The sequence below is a fragment of the Talpa europaea genome (assembly GCF_964194135.1).
Source record: "Talpa europaea genome assembly, chromosome: 16".
NCBI classification, from domain to species: domain Eukaryota; kingdom Metazoa; phylum Chordata; class Mammalia; order Eulipotyphla; family Talpidae; genus Talpa; species Talpa europaea.
The window spans coordinates 25008734-25026246 of NC_140084.1; the positions used below are offsets into that span (position 1 = coordinate 25008734).

General features: G+C 48.9%; 1 protein-coding gene and 1 pseudogene across 2 annotated transcripts; both read left to right on the forward strand.

The window, feature by feature from the left end:
• Positions 1 to 36: 36 nt before the first annotated feature.
• LOC311185963 (keratin, type II cytoskeletal 8-like) lies at positions 37 to 963 on the forward strand (annotated as a pseudogene). Its single transcript has one exon. The product of its transcript is annotated as a keratin, type II cytoskeletal 8-like (transcript).
• Positions 964 to 7355: 6392 nt separating this feature from the next.
• Positions 7356 to 14745, forward strand: POP4 (POP4 homolog, ribonuclease P/MRP subunit; the record flags this gene model as incomplete). The annotated part of the gene is made up of 7 exons (XM_084256850.1): positions 7356 to 7362; positions 8339 to 8391; positions 10171 to 10394; positions 11796 to 11873; positions 12043 to 12104; positions 13619 to 13720; positions 14609 to 14745. The coding sequence occupies 7 exons, from the start codon at positions 7356 to 7358 to the stop codon at positions 14743 to 14745; spliced, it is 663 nt and encodes a 220-aa protein (XP_084112976.1).
• Between the last annotated feature and the right edge of the window lie 2768 nt (positions 14746 to 17513).

Genomic DNA, 17513 nt, shown 5'->3' on the forward strand with positions numbered 1-17513 from the left:
CTCCCAGGTGGGCAACAGCAGCATCCGGTCACCCACATGAGTCTGGTTGGGAGCTACATGGAGCTGGGGGTATACACGGCATCACAGCTGTCACAGTTACCCAGAGCATGCTGGTTCACTTAAGCTAGAGGTGGACTCCAAAATCAGGCTGTGTGCACCCAGAAGAGGCAGATCAAGACCCTCAGCAACAAGTTTGCCTCCCTCACTGACAAGGTGCGGCTCCTGGAGCAGCAGAACAAGATGCAGGAGTTGCTGAAGGTGGAGATGGAGCCTGGTAGTATGCAGGGGCTGGGAGGACTTCAAAAGTATGACGATGTTATCAATAAGCGCAGAGATGGAGGAGGATGTAGCTGAAGCTGAACAAGGTAGGTCTGGAGTCCTGCCTTGAAGGGCTGACCAGTGAGATGAGCTTCGTCAAGCAGCTGGGTAAGAAGAGATCCATGAACTGCAGACCCAGATCCCAGACACATCTGTGGTCCTGTCCATGGACAGCCACCGACCCCTAGACCTGGATGGCATCATCGCCAAAGCCAAGGCACGGTACGAGGAGATGGCCAACCACAGCCAGGCCCAGGCTGAGACCACGCACCAGACCAAGTACGAGATGCTGCAGATGCTGGCTGGGAAGCACAGGCATGACCTCCAATGCACAGAGACAGAAATAACTGAGGTGGACTGGGACATCAGCAGACTCCAGCTGAGATTGAGGGCCTCAAAGGCCAGAGAATTTTTCCAGAGGCCATCATCACTGATGCTGAGCAGCATAGGGAGCTGGCCATTAAGGATGCCAATTCCAAGATGGCTGAGCCAGAGGCTACACTGCAGCAGGCCAAGCAGGACATGGCCTAGCAGCTGCATAAGCACCAGATCATGAACATGAAGCTTGCCCTAGACATCAAATGGCTACGTACTGCAAGCTGCTGGAGGATGAGAGATAGCTGGAGCTTGAGACGCAGAATTTGAGTATCCACACCAGTGTCACTCAGCTGGGCTGAGCTCAGCCTGTGGAAGCTCACAAACCCGGCCTCAGCTGTAGCCCTATCCAACCCAGCTGTGGATCAGGCAGCGGGGCAGGGTGGGTGTCTGGCTCCTTCAACCATGTCAGCTCCTCCAAGACATGGTTGTGGAAATAGAGACCTGTGATGGGGAGCTGTGTCCCAGTCACTTGACGTCCCTCCCAAATACATGGCCACTGCAGCCCCTTCCAGCCCTGCCCCTCCCCATGGCTGCCATGGAGCTGTGGAAGTCGGGGTGGCAGGAGGGGAACCTGTGCAGGGGAACTTTGGGTTCCCTGTTGGCCCACCCTTGGGAAGTCTGCTGCCTCAAGCACCTCTTTCTCATGCTCCCAACTAAAAGTCAATTCTCAAGTGTTTTTGTTGCTTTTTTTTTCAAAATAAAGTTTCAAAAAAATAAAAACCTCCCTAGAAACAAAATATAGACCAATAAATAATGCCAATACAGGGCTTCCCCAGTGGTGCAGCAGTTGAGCTCTGGGTTACTAAGCTGCCCGCAGCCTCTGCAGTGCCAGTTGGATCCCTGGCCACCGGGCAAGGGCCCCACATGGTACGCAGACCTCTCCTGCTGAGCCCGCTGCTCCCCTCAGCAGTGTACTTCATCAGTCTGCCTGCTCTGCTCCCCACTCTGGCTCTGGTGAATTCTCTCACCCTCCCACGCTTCTGACTGTACCCCATGCTTGTATAAATAAATAAATAAATCTTAAAATATATATATATTAAAAAAAATGCCAATACAACCTGCCATAGTGCAAATGGCCAAATTAATATGAAATCCAATAATTCTTCAGGCATCAAGGAACTGCACTAGATAGAAAAATAGACTTCACAGCAGACAGTCTTTGTCAAAAACTTGAAGTTTGCCATGTCACTGAGATTTCCAGCCACTCTCTCCTTCCCATTCCACCCCCATTATCCCACCACCCACCCCCATGGGTCTCAGCCCTCTTCTCCACTCCTGATGGGACTAGTGTGGGGGCGCCCCTCTCGGCCATCAGTCCTACAAGAGCAGAAATCCACGGGCCTCGAGGCATACATTAGAGATGTGTCCTGGTCCCCATTCAGTCCACAGACCTGAGAGGAAGAGGCGCCACTCCAAGCTCACAGGGCTGCTGAGCCCTCCGGGGCCCTGACTGCCACACAACCCAATGCTCTGGGCAAACGGGGGCCAATCCTCCCCGTGATCACACTGATAGGCAAGGATAGGGCCTCGGTTGTGAGGACTGACATGGACATGGGAGATGAAAAACGATGTGGAGTCCAGCCTGGACTGAGCCATTCTCAGCTGCCAACATCCCGTCCCAGCTCTTCAGATGGCTAAAGGCTCTCAGAGGAAAAGGCCCTGCAAAGCAGCACACACACTGCCAGCCTCCCCAGGGACCTCCCCTCCGGCACCTTGGCACAGGGGCTGCAGGAGGCTGCTCCCAGCACCCAGGACTCCATCATTTAACAAGCAAGATACAGGCCCAGAGAGGCCTCAGGCTTGTCAGATTCCTATTTGTTTATCAAATGATTAAAAAGGACAGGCGTGTGTGGTCTGCGGACATTATCTCAGTCATTATGAAAAAGGTCAGTCTGAACGTGTGGGCATTTGATGGCCATCACAGGAAACACTAAATGTATTTTTTAACTCAAGAGTTTCCATCGCTCTGCTAAAACTCCTTGCTTTTCACCATTTGTCTGCCTTTTTCTAGGTTATTAGATGTGTGCACAATAGTATTTTAAAGGCCTTGTCATCAAACATCTGGTCATCTATGCTTCTATTTTAGTGACAATTCTCTTGACTGGCTCAATTACCACAACTTTATGCATAATATATATTTTGTTTTTCACATTTTAAGCTGGAGGCTGTCTATTAAAGAATGGAAGAGACTGGAGAAGACTAAAAAGCACATCCATCTCCCAGGATGGACACATCTTTTCCTGCCAGGTGGCTGTGCTCTGGCCTGACTTCACCAAAGCAAGTTTTCCTCAATAGGCTCAGGTCATGGTGAAACTTCTTCAGGGCACTGCAAGAGTCTACTATAGTTGCAACTACAGTAGCATAGTATAGTACTATTTTAGACATTTGGGATCAAGGTAACCTTGAAGAGTGACTTTTGGAGGTTCAAAGACTGGGAAACCTGGTTTCCAGAAATTGCTATTTGACCATATATGCCAAGTGTCACAGGCCTGCCATTTCCAAACAGTTGGTCTTAAATTGACTGAGAGTGCAGTGCTATCTCCTGATCAGAAGGGACTGAGCTGTCATTCTCCTGCAAGCATCTGGGGTTCTTTGATTCTTGAAGCCAGAGCACCCACTAACCCAGCAGAAAAGGGTTTGCTATCGGGAATGTCCATCAGCACTGGCACTTTACAACCTGCCTATCTCTTGCTATCAGTGCAGCTGGTCTCTTGTAACACCACCAAGCCTAAGGAATAATTCCCCTTGCCAACACACCACATCTGGGCCAGGGAAAAGATCAAGGGCAGAGTGGGGCAGGGATGTTGATAATCCTGCGCCTCAAGGACTGCTGCAGCTTTGGGAGCACGCGGGTGATGGCACTGTCTGTGCAGGCCTGTGCTAATATGAGCATCATCTCTCACTGAGTGCTCCAAGTCACCTCAAGAAGCAACCCCGATACAGACAAGGTCTTCCTAGTGTAGAAAAGCAGCACAGGCCTCATCACTATCAAATACACCAGGCTTCATCATTGAAAAGAAAAAGGAAAAATTCTAGAGTATATGCACACATATGAACACATATGTGTGCCCATGTAAATTTACACAAATGTATTTACACATATAATATATAAAATAACTGCCCTTTTTAACTCAAATTACAGCTTTCACTGAAAACAAAGACTTCCATGTTCTCATGGCAAGCTTGCAGGTATTCCCTCAGCATCTTTCCTTATACTTAAAAAAAAATAAACTAGAAATGTTTTTCTTTAATCCAATAATGGCAGAAAGGGGATGCAAAAAAATACTTTTCCACTGTATTTTTTTTAAAGATTTTATTTATTTATACAAGAACTGGGGTACGGGCCAGATGCGCAGAAGGGTGAGAGGATTCACCAGAGACAGAGAGGGGAACAGAATAGGCAGACTGACGAAATACACTGCTGAGGGGAGCAGCGGGTGCAACAGGAGAGGTCTGCCTCGCCATGTGGGATTCTCGCCAGCCGACTGGGATCGAACCCATGCTGCAGAGGCTGTGGACAGCTTCACAGTGAGGCCCTCAACTGCCTGTGCCACCAAGGAGGCCCCTCCACTGTATTATTACAGGATATTAGATAAATGGCCTCTGTAGATTATCTTGTGTTTATAAGGAATGCCCTAACTTTCAGATATATATTTAACAGTAGAGGTTTAATCTGAGTTAAGACAGGAAACATTTCTTAAGTACTCACCCTAGCAGCTTAATTGTTGTAAGGTAGCAATCAAAAGAAACCTGTACAGCAAAATGTTCACTATAGAATCTCAGATATAAGGGTAGTCACTGCAATCATCTTTCTATTTTTCTGTATATTTGAAGTTCTTTATAATAAACTGTTGGCGGGGGGCCAGGGGAGAAGGGGTAGGTTATTGACAATAACATCTTTGCCCTGTGACTTCCCAAGGAACTTTCAAAATCTCTAGTGGGAAACACATGTGGACCCATGCTCGAACACTTACCATTTATAGCCATAAAAAAAGGAAGTCTTAAGAAAGTCTTGTCACTGAATAAAATTTGGAAACCAGACAAAAAGAAAAAAGTCTATCATAAGCTTGCTTACCCAACTACAAAAACTTTCAGGATCTTAGTGTTCTATTTTTATTTGGTTTTACCAATATTTTGTACAGTTTTAAAAAAAATGATGCTATGTGGTATTCCAGTTACATAAATGTATAATTCCCAAACTTAATTACTCATAAATATCACGTGGGAACCCACCTACTAAATAAGACTCTCCAGAGACGATCCTTCAGAGATGATCCAAAGAGCTGGTGAATTCTTGAAGGGTGTAATGTATTTAATTTACTTACTTATTCCGTAGTTATCAAATATCAAGTGGTTTCTAATGTTTTACTCCTACAATCACAGTAATACCAACACCACCTAAGGACAGGTACATACATAGACAATTATTTCCTGAAAATAATAAGTGGTTTTTGCTTTAAAAAAAAAAAAACAAAAAAAAACAACTGGTGATTATGGAGTAACTGCAGCTCCAGGAGTGCCCGTGCCACCACACTCAGGGAATCTAGGGGAGATTGGCAAATCCTCCAGGGCAGTCCTGGCTACTTGAGAAGGGTAAATCAATTGGGAGTTTAGAGTTTACCTCCATAAACACAAAGGTATTACTCAAAAGGGCCTCCTTGAGTCACAGCTCTGAAACTGGCTCTTACTGTCTTGATGTCTCCTGCTGCTAGTAAAATTCAAATCTGGTGGTGGCTTGGCATGAAGCTCCAACAACAGGTTCTCAAACTTAGTTTCTCAAACTTAGTCCTAGACTTCTTTTTTCAGGCATCTGCGAGTACAATACATTTTGGTTTAAATGTGTTTCCACTTTGATGGTAATTTACAAGTAAGGCAAATGCTTTCAGGCTCATTTGAACAAGTCACCTTATAGCCATTCAATTTCAGGACCAGCAGGCTTACCTTTAAGATCAACCTGGCATAAGGTCACTGCCCAAGGAAACTGAACCAGCACTTCTCAAAATACCGGCAGAATCCGTGAACATACTCCCAGGGTTCCCTTGAATTATTTTTTTAACTTTAAATGTTTACATAGTGTTTAAAGTTGACTTAGAGCACACCAACACCAGTGCACACCACCAAGACTGGCCCAGCACTCAACAAAAATTAAGGCCACAGCACCCAGTTATTTCTGAGAGGTCTGCCCAGAATGTGCCCCCACAACTTGGAGCCTTCCCCCAGAGCAATAAGAATCAATACTTTACCTTTTATTTTATTGATAGAAACTAATATTCTGGGTCTCAAGAAAACGTTCAAAGACCATTAGTCGCTCCTCCCTCACAGCAGATGGAACAAGTGAGCACCAGAGATGGGTAGTGTATTAATGGAGGTCACAGAGCTACTAAGCAGTAGACAAGCTACTAAGCAGTAGACACAAAACTAGAACTTCAGCTTCCAACCCATCTTTAATTACCCGACTGAGTAGGAACCCTAGAGGCTTCATTCCCCACCACGGTCACCCCCAATCCCATTTCCGCCCTCTCCCGGTCCCCGACCTCCCGCGTGTCCTCTCCAAGTCGGCCCGCCTCGCTCCACTCCAGTCCTTCACAAGCACTGCAGACGCCCACGCCTGCAGCTCCTGGGCCTCCCACGCCCACAAACCCGCAAGCCCCAAACCGCAGGTTAAGCCGACAAGTCCGGCTGCTAACTGGGAATTTCGCTCCGCGGCGCATGCGCCACACTAGGTCGGCGCAGCAGTGACGTCACGCGAGGCGCCATCTACACGCGCCCAGCGCCTGCGACCCTGGCGGTTTGCTGGAGTGCATCCGTCTGTCGCCTTCGCTTACCTCGCGGCCTCTCGCACTAAGAACCTCTCTTCCGCAGACTTTGAGGAGAGACGCTTTAGTGGTCCAGGGTTACTGAATTAAGTAGAAAGAGGGAAAGAGCGCGACACTTGAAGGAAACGTCATCAGAGAGCACCGGAAGCGGCCCGAGAATGAAAAGTAAGCGGGGTTGAAAGCTACAAAATTGAAGAGGGGTTGGGTATTGAGGGTCCGGGGCCAGATGCTGATGCATGCAAAGGGTAGCTGCGGAGTTCTAACTGAAGTGACATGGTAATTGTTCCACTTTACATAAGTGAAACTGAGGGGCTGATTAGTCTCTGAGCTAAGGCTTGAGATCAGTCCTGGAGATTACTTGGGGGATAGGGGTTTCTCATGATTTGTGATGCTAGAGGCGGGCCCACCTTTGACCCGATTTGGCCACTACTTTCCTGGTGACCGTGGTCAAAGCCCATGCTTCTTTCTGCGACCTGGTTTCCTCTTCAGTAAGGTACTGATAATGATGTCTGCCCAGCCTGCTCTTCTGTGAACGACCTTTGACTAGTTAAAGCGCTGGGAGCATGTTGGGGAATGCTGTCACTAACCCAAAGCTTTAGGAGTTGCGTGGAGGAGAGGGGAGCCGATACCCAGGATAGTTATAGATAGGTCGGTGTAGATACAATTAGGCTTTGGATCACAATTTTGAGTTCCATTCCTATCTCTCCCTACCCAGATGTCTAATCAAGTTATATGTGTCAGCATAGCTGAGCTTCAATTTTCTTGTGTACAAAATGGGAATCATAACTACTCTGAAGACTTGTTAGTATTGAGATAAAATATATATGACTTTTAATCAGGCGCATGGCAAGTAATGAATGCTCAGTAACTGTCAGGTGTCTATTATTAACAAAAAGACTTACAAGACTAAGGCTAAGCAACTGTGAGAAGTGAAGTACAGTCATTCATGGGGCCCCAGGCCATGCAAATTATTCTGTACAAATTAGTTTTAATTCCCACATCCATTTGAGGGAGAACTGGACTCCAGGCTTGTTCAGATATACTCAGCGAAGCACAAGGGATCGGAGGTGGAATCCACAGAGTATAGTATAAGCCAAATTTTCTAGTCTTTTGGCTTGTAAACCAGACCTTTGTCTCGTTCATATTCCATTCACACCCATATTCTGTCCCCAGTGCTGCAGTTTCCTTCTCCAGACAAATAAGAAACAATAGTGTGGAAGTTTTTAGAGGTTGAAACTACATTGATCGATATATGTTTTCAGTTTGAAAAAAGGTCTACTGTGTTTTATCAATTTAGCACAGCATCAATTGTATGGTATATCTTAACTTTAATAGATACTAAAATGAGGGAAATCCTTTTTTCAAAGCATCTTACAGTCAACAAAATATAATATTTCCAACTATTTGCATCTTGGAAAGCTCTGTCACATAATTTTCAAATGAGTTACTTCATTAGGCAATGGCGCAAGCTTCTAATGTAGTATTTAAAATCTGTGCAATTCCAACTCTGATCTGCTGGCCTGTAATAGAACTGCAGAATCTGGGAATCTGCCCAAGAATCACCATTTTAATAAGATCCCAGAGATTCTTACACATATTAAAGTTTGAGAAGCACTGTTTTAAAGCATACCCTTGGAACTTAGATAGATGTGACTGGAGAGTCAGATAAGAGACACCCAAGAAAACTTTAAAACTATGCTTTTTATATACCGCATCTTCTCCTGTCTCGGATAAGTGTTTATATTCATAGTTTAAAAAGTCTTGGGTCTTCTGACCATACCCAGCAGGAACTGATCATTTCATGTTTGCTTTCTTTCAATTCCCAGATGTGGTTTACCATGCCTTATCCCAGCAAGAGACACAAGAGTTCGATGTTAAGGTACAGTGCCAGAGGTGATGGGTCAGTGACTGTTAAGCCTTTAGTATTGCTTTAGATTGTCTTTCTCATGTCCTGCTCCTCATTTTCCCAGCAGATTTTTTAGACTCAGTCAGGGTCTCTGTTCTCATGGCTTGTTTCCATATACTGCCCTCCTTCCTATTGTGCCAAAATGGAGTTTGGTTATCTGGGACTTTTTTTTTTTAAGATTTATTTTATTTATTTATGCATACAAGAGTTAGGATGTAGGCCAGAGGTGCAGGGGGGGATGGGGGGTGAGAAGATTTACCAGAGACAGAGTGGGGAGCAGAACAGGTGGATTGACTGAAATACACTGCTGAGAGGAGCAGCAGGTGAGACAGGAGAGGTCTGCTGCACCATGTAGGTCAGCTCCCTGGCTGGGGTTCAAACTCATGCTGCAGTGACTGCCAGTAGCTTCATAGTGCTGAGATTTAACCCCTTGCACCACGAGGGAGGCCCCTACCTGGGACTTCTAGATCTTGTGTCCCCCGCCCCATGTAGGGGCCTATACCCACCCAAAGCCTGTCCTGATTGTCACTGTCATGTGACCTTGACACTGTGCTGTGTCTTCAGGCTGCAAACGAGCCTTGCCAATATGGCAGAAACTCCACTGGTGACTCATAATGAGGACAAAGTCTTGAAGTCTAGATTTTGAAAAAAATAATATACCTTGATTTGGCTTCTCCATGAAAGAGGAGCCACTTAGGTATTTAAAAGAATCAAATAATGTTCTCCTCATAGTAATAATAATGACGGTAATGATTTTGGGGTCTAACATACAAAGCTGGAACCAACTGCCTGCCTTCCTATGAGCAGCCATGAAGATTATGTGATCACATTTTTATCTCCCTCCCCTGCTTCTGCCATGAAGGGGAGAGCTTGCTTACTGTTGATAGACTAGCTTCAGGGTGTTTACAACTGGTTAGTGCAACATGGATCCAGGAAGTGACCCAGCAATGAGATAGGAAAGTGCTGCCCGGGGCTGTGGCAGAACTCAGGCACCTGTCTGAGTGAGGAATAGACTGGTGGAGCGCCAGCTCGAGAGGCAGTGGAGTTCTCTTCAGAGTCACGCACCATCGTGACAAGTGTTTGCTCAGAAGGCCCCCCTTCTGAGGGCATGTGCCCAGTCACGGTCACACAAGGCCTCACTCTGTGGGAGCAGGGCTGAGATACCCTGACAGCCCTTTCCCCACAGTGATGTGGGTGCAGACTTGGAGAGTAGCCGTACTGCACCCACAGGACTAGAAACCCAAGTCAAAGGGATTGTAAGGTGGATGCAGTGTCAGAATTTCTGCCCCTGAGGCTCAGCCCACCCTGAAACACCTGTTACATATTCTCTGTGGTGTTGGGTGCGCTTCCTCCAAGGCCATAGCTGGAATCTACTCTGAGCTTGTCTTCAGCTGGTCATGACTGTTTAAATATTGTCATACATTCTTCAGCTTTCCTTCCTGCCATCTTTGCTTCCAAATATAAAGTTGAGGGATTTTTTTTTTATATCTTCATCGGAAACAGGGTAGAAAGCCAGCGTTTGACCTAGCTGGTTTGTGTGACAGTCACGAATTGGCATTTGAGTGTGACTTTCACATCTGGACAGCTGTTGCTGGTAAACCCTGGCAGATGGGAGATTGTGTGAGCTTCGGGCGGTAGAAACGTGGGTTGGCAAAGACAGCCCAACTGCTGCAGCAGTACTGAGGGAGCGCCTGGAGTCCCTGATTGCCCCAACCAGAGCAGTGAACACTATGCTGCCTTGTCCCCACACAGCACCCAGGAACCCAGCGGGCTGAAGCCTTTGTGAAGGCCTTCCTGAAGCGCAGCTTGCCTCACATGAGCCAGCAAGCCCGTGAGGACCAGCTGCAGCGCAAGGCTGTTGTTCTGGAGTACTTCACACGCCGGAAGCGAAAGGAGAAGAGAAAGAAATCCAAAGGTCTCTCCGCCAGGCAGAGACGTGAGCTGCGGCTCTTTGAAATTAAACCAGAGCAGCAGAGGTAAGTTCAGCCTTTCCTGCCCTCCTACCACTGAAACTGAATCTTCCTGGTCTGGGGGAGGACTTGAGAAGCGAGTGCCTGCCAGGCAGCCCCTGCTCTGCTTGCGCTAGCAAGTCCCTCCCGCTTCTGCCACAAGGGGGCAGCCTGCCTTTACCGTTCAGACTGTGTTTGGGTTTGGTTTTTAATAGCAAGGCGCTGTGAGACTCTGTTTGGCTTCTGTCCTAGCCTTAACTAATAAGACCCGTGCCATAAATGAGTCTGTTGCCCATGGCAACAGGCTGTTTTGTCTTTCAGCTTTCTTAGAAAAAGAGGAACTGATATTTCTTAATATATATCACTTTGTAGCTTTTAATAGCATTAGACAGAATCACCCAGTGGGGTTCTATTGCCAAAGTACGTGCTGCCCACATGTTTCGGAAGTTTCTGATAGGGGCACATCCCTCTCTGTGGGAGGATGTGTTCCTCCCCCTGGCTGACTCTCCATCCTTCTTGGCATTTGCATTTCTTAGTACCGTTTTGTAGGCTTTTCTTTAAGATCTGCCAAATAGCCTCCCACATCCCACAAGACAAGTAAAGTCTGTCACTTTGTCCATGGCCCCTCTTGTGAAAGCAGCTGGGCTTTGGATGGAGGAAGGATCTGCTGCCTTTCCCCAGGTTTGCTTTGCTGTTATCGCCACCAGTACAGCCCACTTAGGTTTGAGCTTAAGGTTCTCATTGCTTTAACCAGCGGCTTCATGTAAGTGAATTGATTCCCCACAAGACACCAGGAGAGTGATAGTGGCCCCAAGGAAAGCCTTTAAGGCCCTTTCAGCCCTCCCCTTCACTTCGCCACCTGCTCACTCTTCCCCAGACAGAGCTGTTACCTTACACGAGGACTTGCTTAGAACTGCCTTACTTAGAGGTTCTACTTCCTATAATAAAGCCTCCAAAAAAAACAGTGGCTTAAATACGATTGCAGTTTATTTCTCCCTGTGAAAAGCTGTCCAGATGGATGCTGTCCTGGGATGGCAGGCAACTCCACAGCTGTCAGAGACCCAGGCATTGAGTTCTGGAATGCATCCTCGCTGCTCCACCACCTTCAGATGTTGCCTTGTGGCCTGAGATGTCTGCTTGAACTCCAGTTGTCATGGCTACATTGAACCACCAGGGAAAATGAAGGGGCAAGAGAAAACACCTTTCTCTTCTCATTAGTGGAAACTTAGGCTTTTGAGGTTTCTACCAATGAGGAGACTGAGATTTAAGGAGTGAAGGCCCTTGGTTTTAGTCGGGCCATCCCAGTAAAACTAGGATTTGCGCCCAGTTCCCCATGACCCCAGATCCTGGTCCTTGCACTGTGCTCTTTGACCATTATAGTCCCAGGTTCACATAGCCTAACTTTACCTTTTTCTTACTCTGCCACAGATACAGTCTTTTTCTCCCTCTACATGAACTTTGGAAGCAGTACATCCGGGACCTGTGCAATGGTCTCAAGCCAGACACGTAAGTTGCATTTCTGAGGCTTTGTCCTTTGGGGGCAGAACTCGAGTCTGATGATCACTGCAAATGTGGCTTTAGGAGCCACCTGTCTGCATTGTCTGACTGCAGGCATTTATAAACCTGCTTGCTTCCCTCAGAACTCTATCATTTAGGGCTTCTGTTTACCCTCTAGGCAGCCACAGATGATTCAAGCCAAGCTACTAAAGGCAGATCTTCATGGCGCCATTGTTTCAGGTAATTTGTCTAAGAGCATGTGGTCATCTGGATGCCCGTGTTGTCACTCTGGCAACAGAGCACTGTGCTGCAGGCTTGGGTTCTATGCCAGCCACTTTCCCCACATCAGCAGCACTTAGGATGCAAGATGCCTATAGCCCCTTCTGACCACTTGTTGAACACTCTAAGTGGTTTCTGTGCTCTTTCCCCACATAGGGACCACTGCTGGCATCTCAGGGTACAGCAGCTGCTGGCACTCGCCCTTAGTCTGGAATCTTGAACAGAAAGTCCTTTTCTCTAGCTCCCAAGTTGTTGTCTCCAGCACAGACCACTCCCCTAAACTCCTGACTCTTTTGTCCAGCTGTCCCACTGCCACCTGGATGTCCGTTGGCTCAGTGGGTGTCGCAGGCTTACTTAACCAAACAGAACTCAGGCCCCCTTCTCAAACCAGCCCTCCCTGAGGCACAGGTCATGATACCACTGTTTACCATGGCTGTTTAGGCCAGAAACCTAGGAGGTATCTACATTTCTTCTTTCCTAATTCCCCACCTCCAATCCATTAGCATGTTCTAGCACCTGGATCTCAGCCACCATCATCTCCCCTGGATGTGGAAGCTCCTAATGTCTCCCTGCTAACACTTCCTCCCCTGCCAGAGCAGCCAGAGCAAAGGTGTTAGAACAGGAATCAGATCACGTCCCTTTTGCCTCCTTAACTGTGATCTAAAAGGCTTCTCCAACTCCTTCGGCACTAAGTCTAACCACACAGCAGTTCTTCCTGCCACAGGGCCTTTGCCTTTGCTCTTTCCCTCTGCCCAGAGCGTTCTGTGTGATCATAGGCTGACTCCTCATGACTCAGTTCCCTGCTCAGATGTCACTTCCACGGTCACTAAAGGTGACCCCCTTTATCCTGTCCCAGTTTTCTTTATAGCACTTATCACTATCAGAAAATATAAGTTGTCTGTATTTTCAGAACACCAGCTCCATGAGAGCAGGCCCCAGGACTGCCTCATTCACTGCTGTGCCCAGAACCTACTTAGAACAGTGCCAGGCACATGACAGGTGCCATTGAGTGTCTGTTGACTACACTGTGACATGGTCAGGGGGCAAACAGCCTGCTGCCCACAGTACCAGTTACTCTGGGTACCCTGTGTCATGATCCCACTCCAGTCAGAGCAAGGGGGATGTGGGATCCTGGTGGACAATGTTTATTTTGACCCTATAAAGAGGCATGGATCCACCAGAGCAACCTGATTGTGGGCCCTGGTGGTGCTGGACACAAGGGTGACATCTTGGCCCCAGCATCCTGGCCAGACCCCTATGGCTTCAGGCCTCCAGAGAACACTGCTGCCATCAGAGCACACAGGCTACAGGAAAACCTGATTCTTGGGTAGCGTGGTCCCTGCCCCTATGGGTGCCCTGTCTTCCTCTGCTGGCTTGAGGGTGGGACCAGAACCCCCAGAACCCCCACAGCCTGGTTGTTCGCTGCTTCCCAACACCACGGAAGCCTGAGCCTTGAATTCCTTTTTCCTTTGCAGTCACAAAATCCAAATGCCCCTCCTATGTGGGTGTTACGGGAATCCTCCTACAGGAAACAAAGCATGTTTTCAAAATTATCACCAAAGAAGACCGGCTAAAAGGTACGGGACTATCCTTGAGGGCGCTGTGGGCTGTGGCCCCCACCTGTTTCGTCATCCCTTGCCTCATGCTTCTAAGGTTCACTTTGGCCTCTCAAGTCAGCACCTGTAGCAGGTAGCTGCTCACCCTACAGCCTGCAGACTGTCCCCTGCCCCTATCCCTCTCCCAAGGCATCCCAAGTCCATCAGCCGCCTTGGGCACTCAATGTCCATGGGGAGGGAGGGCTGCTGAGCTGCCCCTCCAGACGTCTGGGTCTGCCTCCAAGATGGGGGCCTTCACCCACCCAAAAACTACTACCTCCCAGAGGAATATAGTAAACATAAGTTGGGGGGGTGGGGATAAGGTCACACTGTCCCTGGAGAGCTGAGAGCTGTACCCTTGGTGGTGACCCTTTGTGATCCAGGAAAGTGAATACAAGTGCATCAGTCAGAAATCCCACCCCCAGCCATGCCCATGGGCCCAGAGATCTTGAAACCACAGTTACAGGTTTTTGTTCCTTTAGCATTAAGTTGTGCGTGTGTAGGGGGAGGTTTGCGGCTTCACGACCATCCCCTTGTACATTCTTCTGCTCTCATTTTAAACCTCAGAAGGTGGTGAACAAGTTTCCCCACTGAGCATAAAACCAAGAGTTCATCTGAAAGTTATGTGGGGAAACCTGTTTCTGGAAGTTTAGTTAACAGCCTTTGGCCCTGAAAATTAGATGTAACATTTAAAATATAAAGAAGCTGGCTGCATGTCACAATAACCCCTGTAATCCTGGTGCCGCTACTTTGTGCGTTCCCCCATTGCTTACCAGCTTCTTTTTTAATACAGACTTGTTATAAATGACATTCTGCAAAAAAATCAACCAGAATTTTCTTCCTCATCCTTTTTCTCCTGCCTTCTTTCAGTTATCCCAAAACTAAACTGCGTGTTCACCGTGGAAATCGAGGGCTTCACTTCCTACATTTACGGGAGCAAATTCCAGCTCCGGTCTAGTGAGCGGTCTGCAAAGAAGTTCAAAGCAAAGGGGACAATTGATCTGTGAGCTCCTGCCACCAGATCCTAGCTTCCAGCGAGGCGTGAGCAGCTACTTCCAACTAGAGACCACCTCCAGCCCATCCAGGTGGAGCCAGGCCATGGAGTCACCCAGGAGAATCAGCAGAGCCAGGAGGTCCGGGAGGAGGGCGGGTCTGAGGTTGGTTCTGTGTTCTTCCTGCAGAGAGAAGACAGCGGGGTTAACACTGGTTGATGAGCAGTGGGATTATCAGGTTTTCATTTCTTCTTGGTACTTTCTGTTTCTGAATGTTGTATGATAAATCCCTTGTTCATGTCAAAATGAAACACACGTGTTGGTATAAACGCCACTGAAAGGAACATCTCCTGCAGTGCAGGTGGGTGGAGGGAAGGGGAACCCAAGGTGGCACCTGTGTCAGAGCCTGGGGGTGCTGAGGGACCCTGAAGGTTCTCGACTTTGGCGAAGGAAAGAATTCTCCCGGGAGTCAGTCTGGGTGAGTTAGGAGTGAAGCTTTATTGCACGTGAGAGGACACAGTGAGTGGGGGTTGGCCCAGGGTCTGAGGCCGGCTGATTTAAACACTTGCTTAGCTCGAGGGGGCCGGGGCCCACAGATGAGATCCTGAATCCCACTGTGCCTTCACATCTGATGGTGAAGTAAGGCAGTTCTGCAGTCTCAGGTCTCACACCTTACTCTGGAATGTGTATAGACTTTTTTTTCCCCAGTCCCTGGATAGGGGCGGGGGCTGCAGCCTCTGTGCTAATTCCTGTTCCTGCTCACCCAGATGGATCATGCTTTTTCGTACACTCTGCAACTCCTGCTTTCAGAGCTGCGTCTCCAGGTCAGGGGCATGGAGCATCTGTGGCACCTGCCTTTAGATCACATGGGCTGAGGAACTCTGGCCTAGCTAAGGCTTTATTTGCTGTTTCAAGAAAGTTGAAGAAAAGTTACTGGTGAAGTTCCCTGGGCTTGTCCACCTGGACCTGGAGCCAGCATGGGTCACTGACATGCTTAGTGGTCACTCCCATCCAGCTTAACCCCACTGCAGTGTGCTCCTTCTAGAACCTGTTAGACTCCAGAGAAAAATGGGTTGCAGAGAAGATAAACTGCAGCCCTTCCTGGATCTGACCCACTAGGAAGCCAGAGCCCCCAACAGCGGGCCCAACCTCTTATTTTCACTGTTGCTGTCAAAAGGCTTGACTCTTCCATCTGCCCAGCCCACAGGCCCGCGGGCCAACCACAAAGCCCCTCCAGGCAGGGCCCAAGGAAAAACCGGCCAGGGCCAGCCTTCCAGGGACTGGTATTAGAAAAGCCCCGAGGATCAGGAGACCCTTCAGCCCCTTTTCCTTTGATGAGTAAGTGCTTTCTGACCGGCATAGTGAGGGCAGAAATGCTTCCCGGTGACGAACTGTGGCCAGTTCATGTGCTTTTCTTTTCACTGCGGGGGAAGCAGCAATACCGAAGGCTTTGCTTTCTCGGTATTTACCAGCGCGACTCCACCCTAGTAGAGAACACCATTTGAAGAGGGAAGTGTGAGCACTGACTAGCACAGGAGAGCGGAAGGCCTAGCTCTCTGGCACCACGCTCCCAGGCTCACAGTGCACTCACGTCACAGGGGCCAGACCCGGGCTGAGCCTGCTTCTGTCTGTGCTCGGTGACTGCTGCTCACGGGATGGCTCTGAGTTGGCATGACTGCTCTCTCCATGCAGCCCGGGCTGCCTGTGCTGCAGAGCTCACATCCCAGCACCCTTTCAGGGCCACCCGGCTCATGACTCTGCCCACGGCTATGGCCTCCTTGTTCTGCCCAAAGGAGACTTGACATGCTCGCATGCCCAGAGCCTCACTGCCTAAGGGGTAGAGCTGGCACTCAAACTCAAATCAGGCTCCAAAGCCGCGCATGCACTGAGGGTGGCCACAAGGATGAGGCCGCAGCTCTGAAGTGCCTCAGCGTTCCCTCTACACCTGGCTTCCCACCGAGGAAACCTGCCGTGGCATCAGCAGCTGCTGTTCTTCAGCATCCGAGAGTGCCACATCAGTAGCAGCAGAGGTGCTAGAACTTCTAACCACACTGCTCTTGCCTACCCCTCTGCCATGTAAAAGGCGGCCGATGTTGTGTAAATACACAGTTGCTTTCCAGAAAAGTTGTTGGTACCACTTGCCATGTGAAATCTGTTTTTCATTTGGCGCAGACTCAAGTTTCCATGTGAGTGGCTGTTTAATTTGTACATTCTCCCCCTCTACCCAAGGAGACTTGGCGAGAGTGCACACCTGCCACAAAGCTGCTGCTGTGCGGCCTGCTTCTAGCACCCCAGCTTTCCCCGCAGCCCACCCAGGGGCCGGCCATGCCCCCGGGCTGGGGAGGGCCAGGCAGGCCGGCCGCCCACATGAAGTGAGTGTTACTGATGAGGCCGCACTGACCGCTGCACAGAATGAGACCTGAGGCCCAGGGAATGGCTCAGGGCTGTCCAGTTCCCAGAACCACTGCCTCAGGCTTATCACGGAGGTACCCTCCAGGCCCTCCTCCTGTCCCCACTGCCAAGGGTACGGGACCCCAGTAGAGCTGGGCTTTGGATGTGAAGGCCTATGAGACACAGCTAACTCTGCTGCGTGTATAAGCCTTGATGCACCTAAGAAACCTGGTCCCAGAGAGGCCCAGGGAGCAAGCGGCAGGACGATTAGCACCTTGGGATATGGCACGGAGCCAGGAGCACCAGTCCAGGGACCCACTGTTCCCCAAAGAGTGAGTGGGCCCTGAGCCCCTTAGCTTTTGCAAGACCAACCTTAGATGCTGCAGTACAGG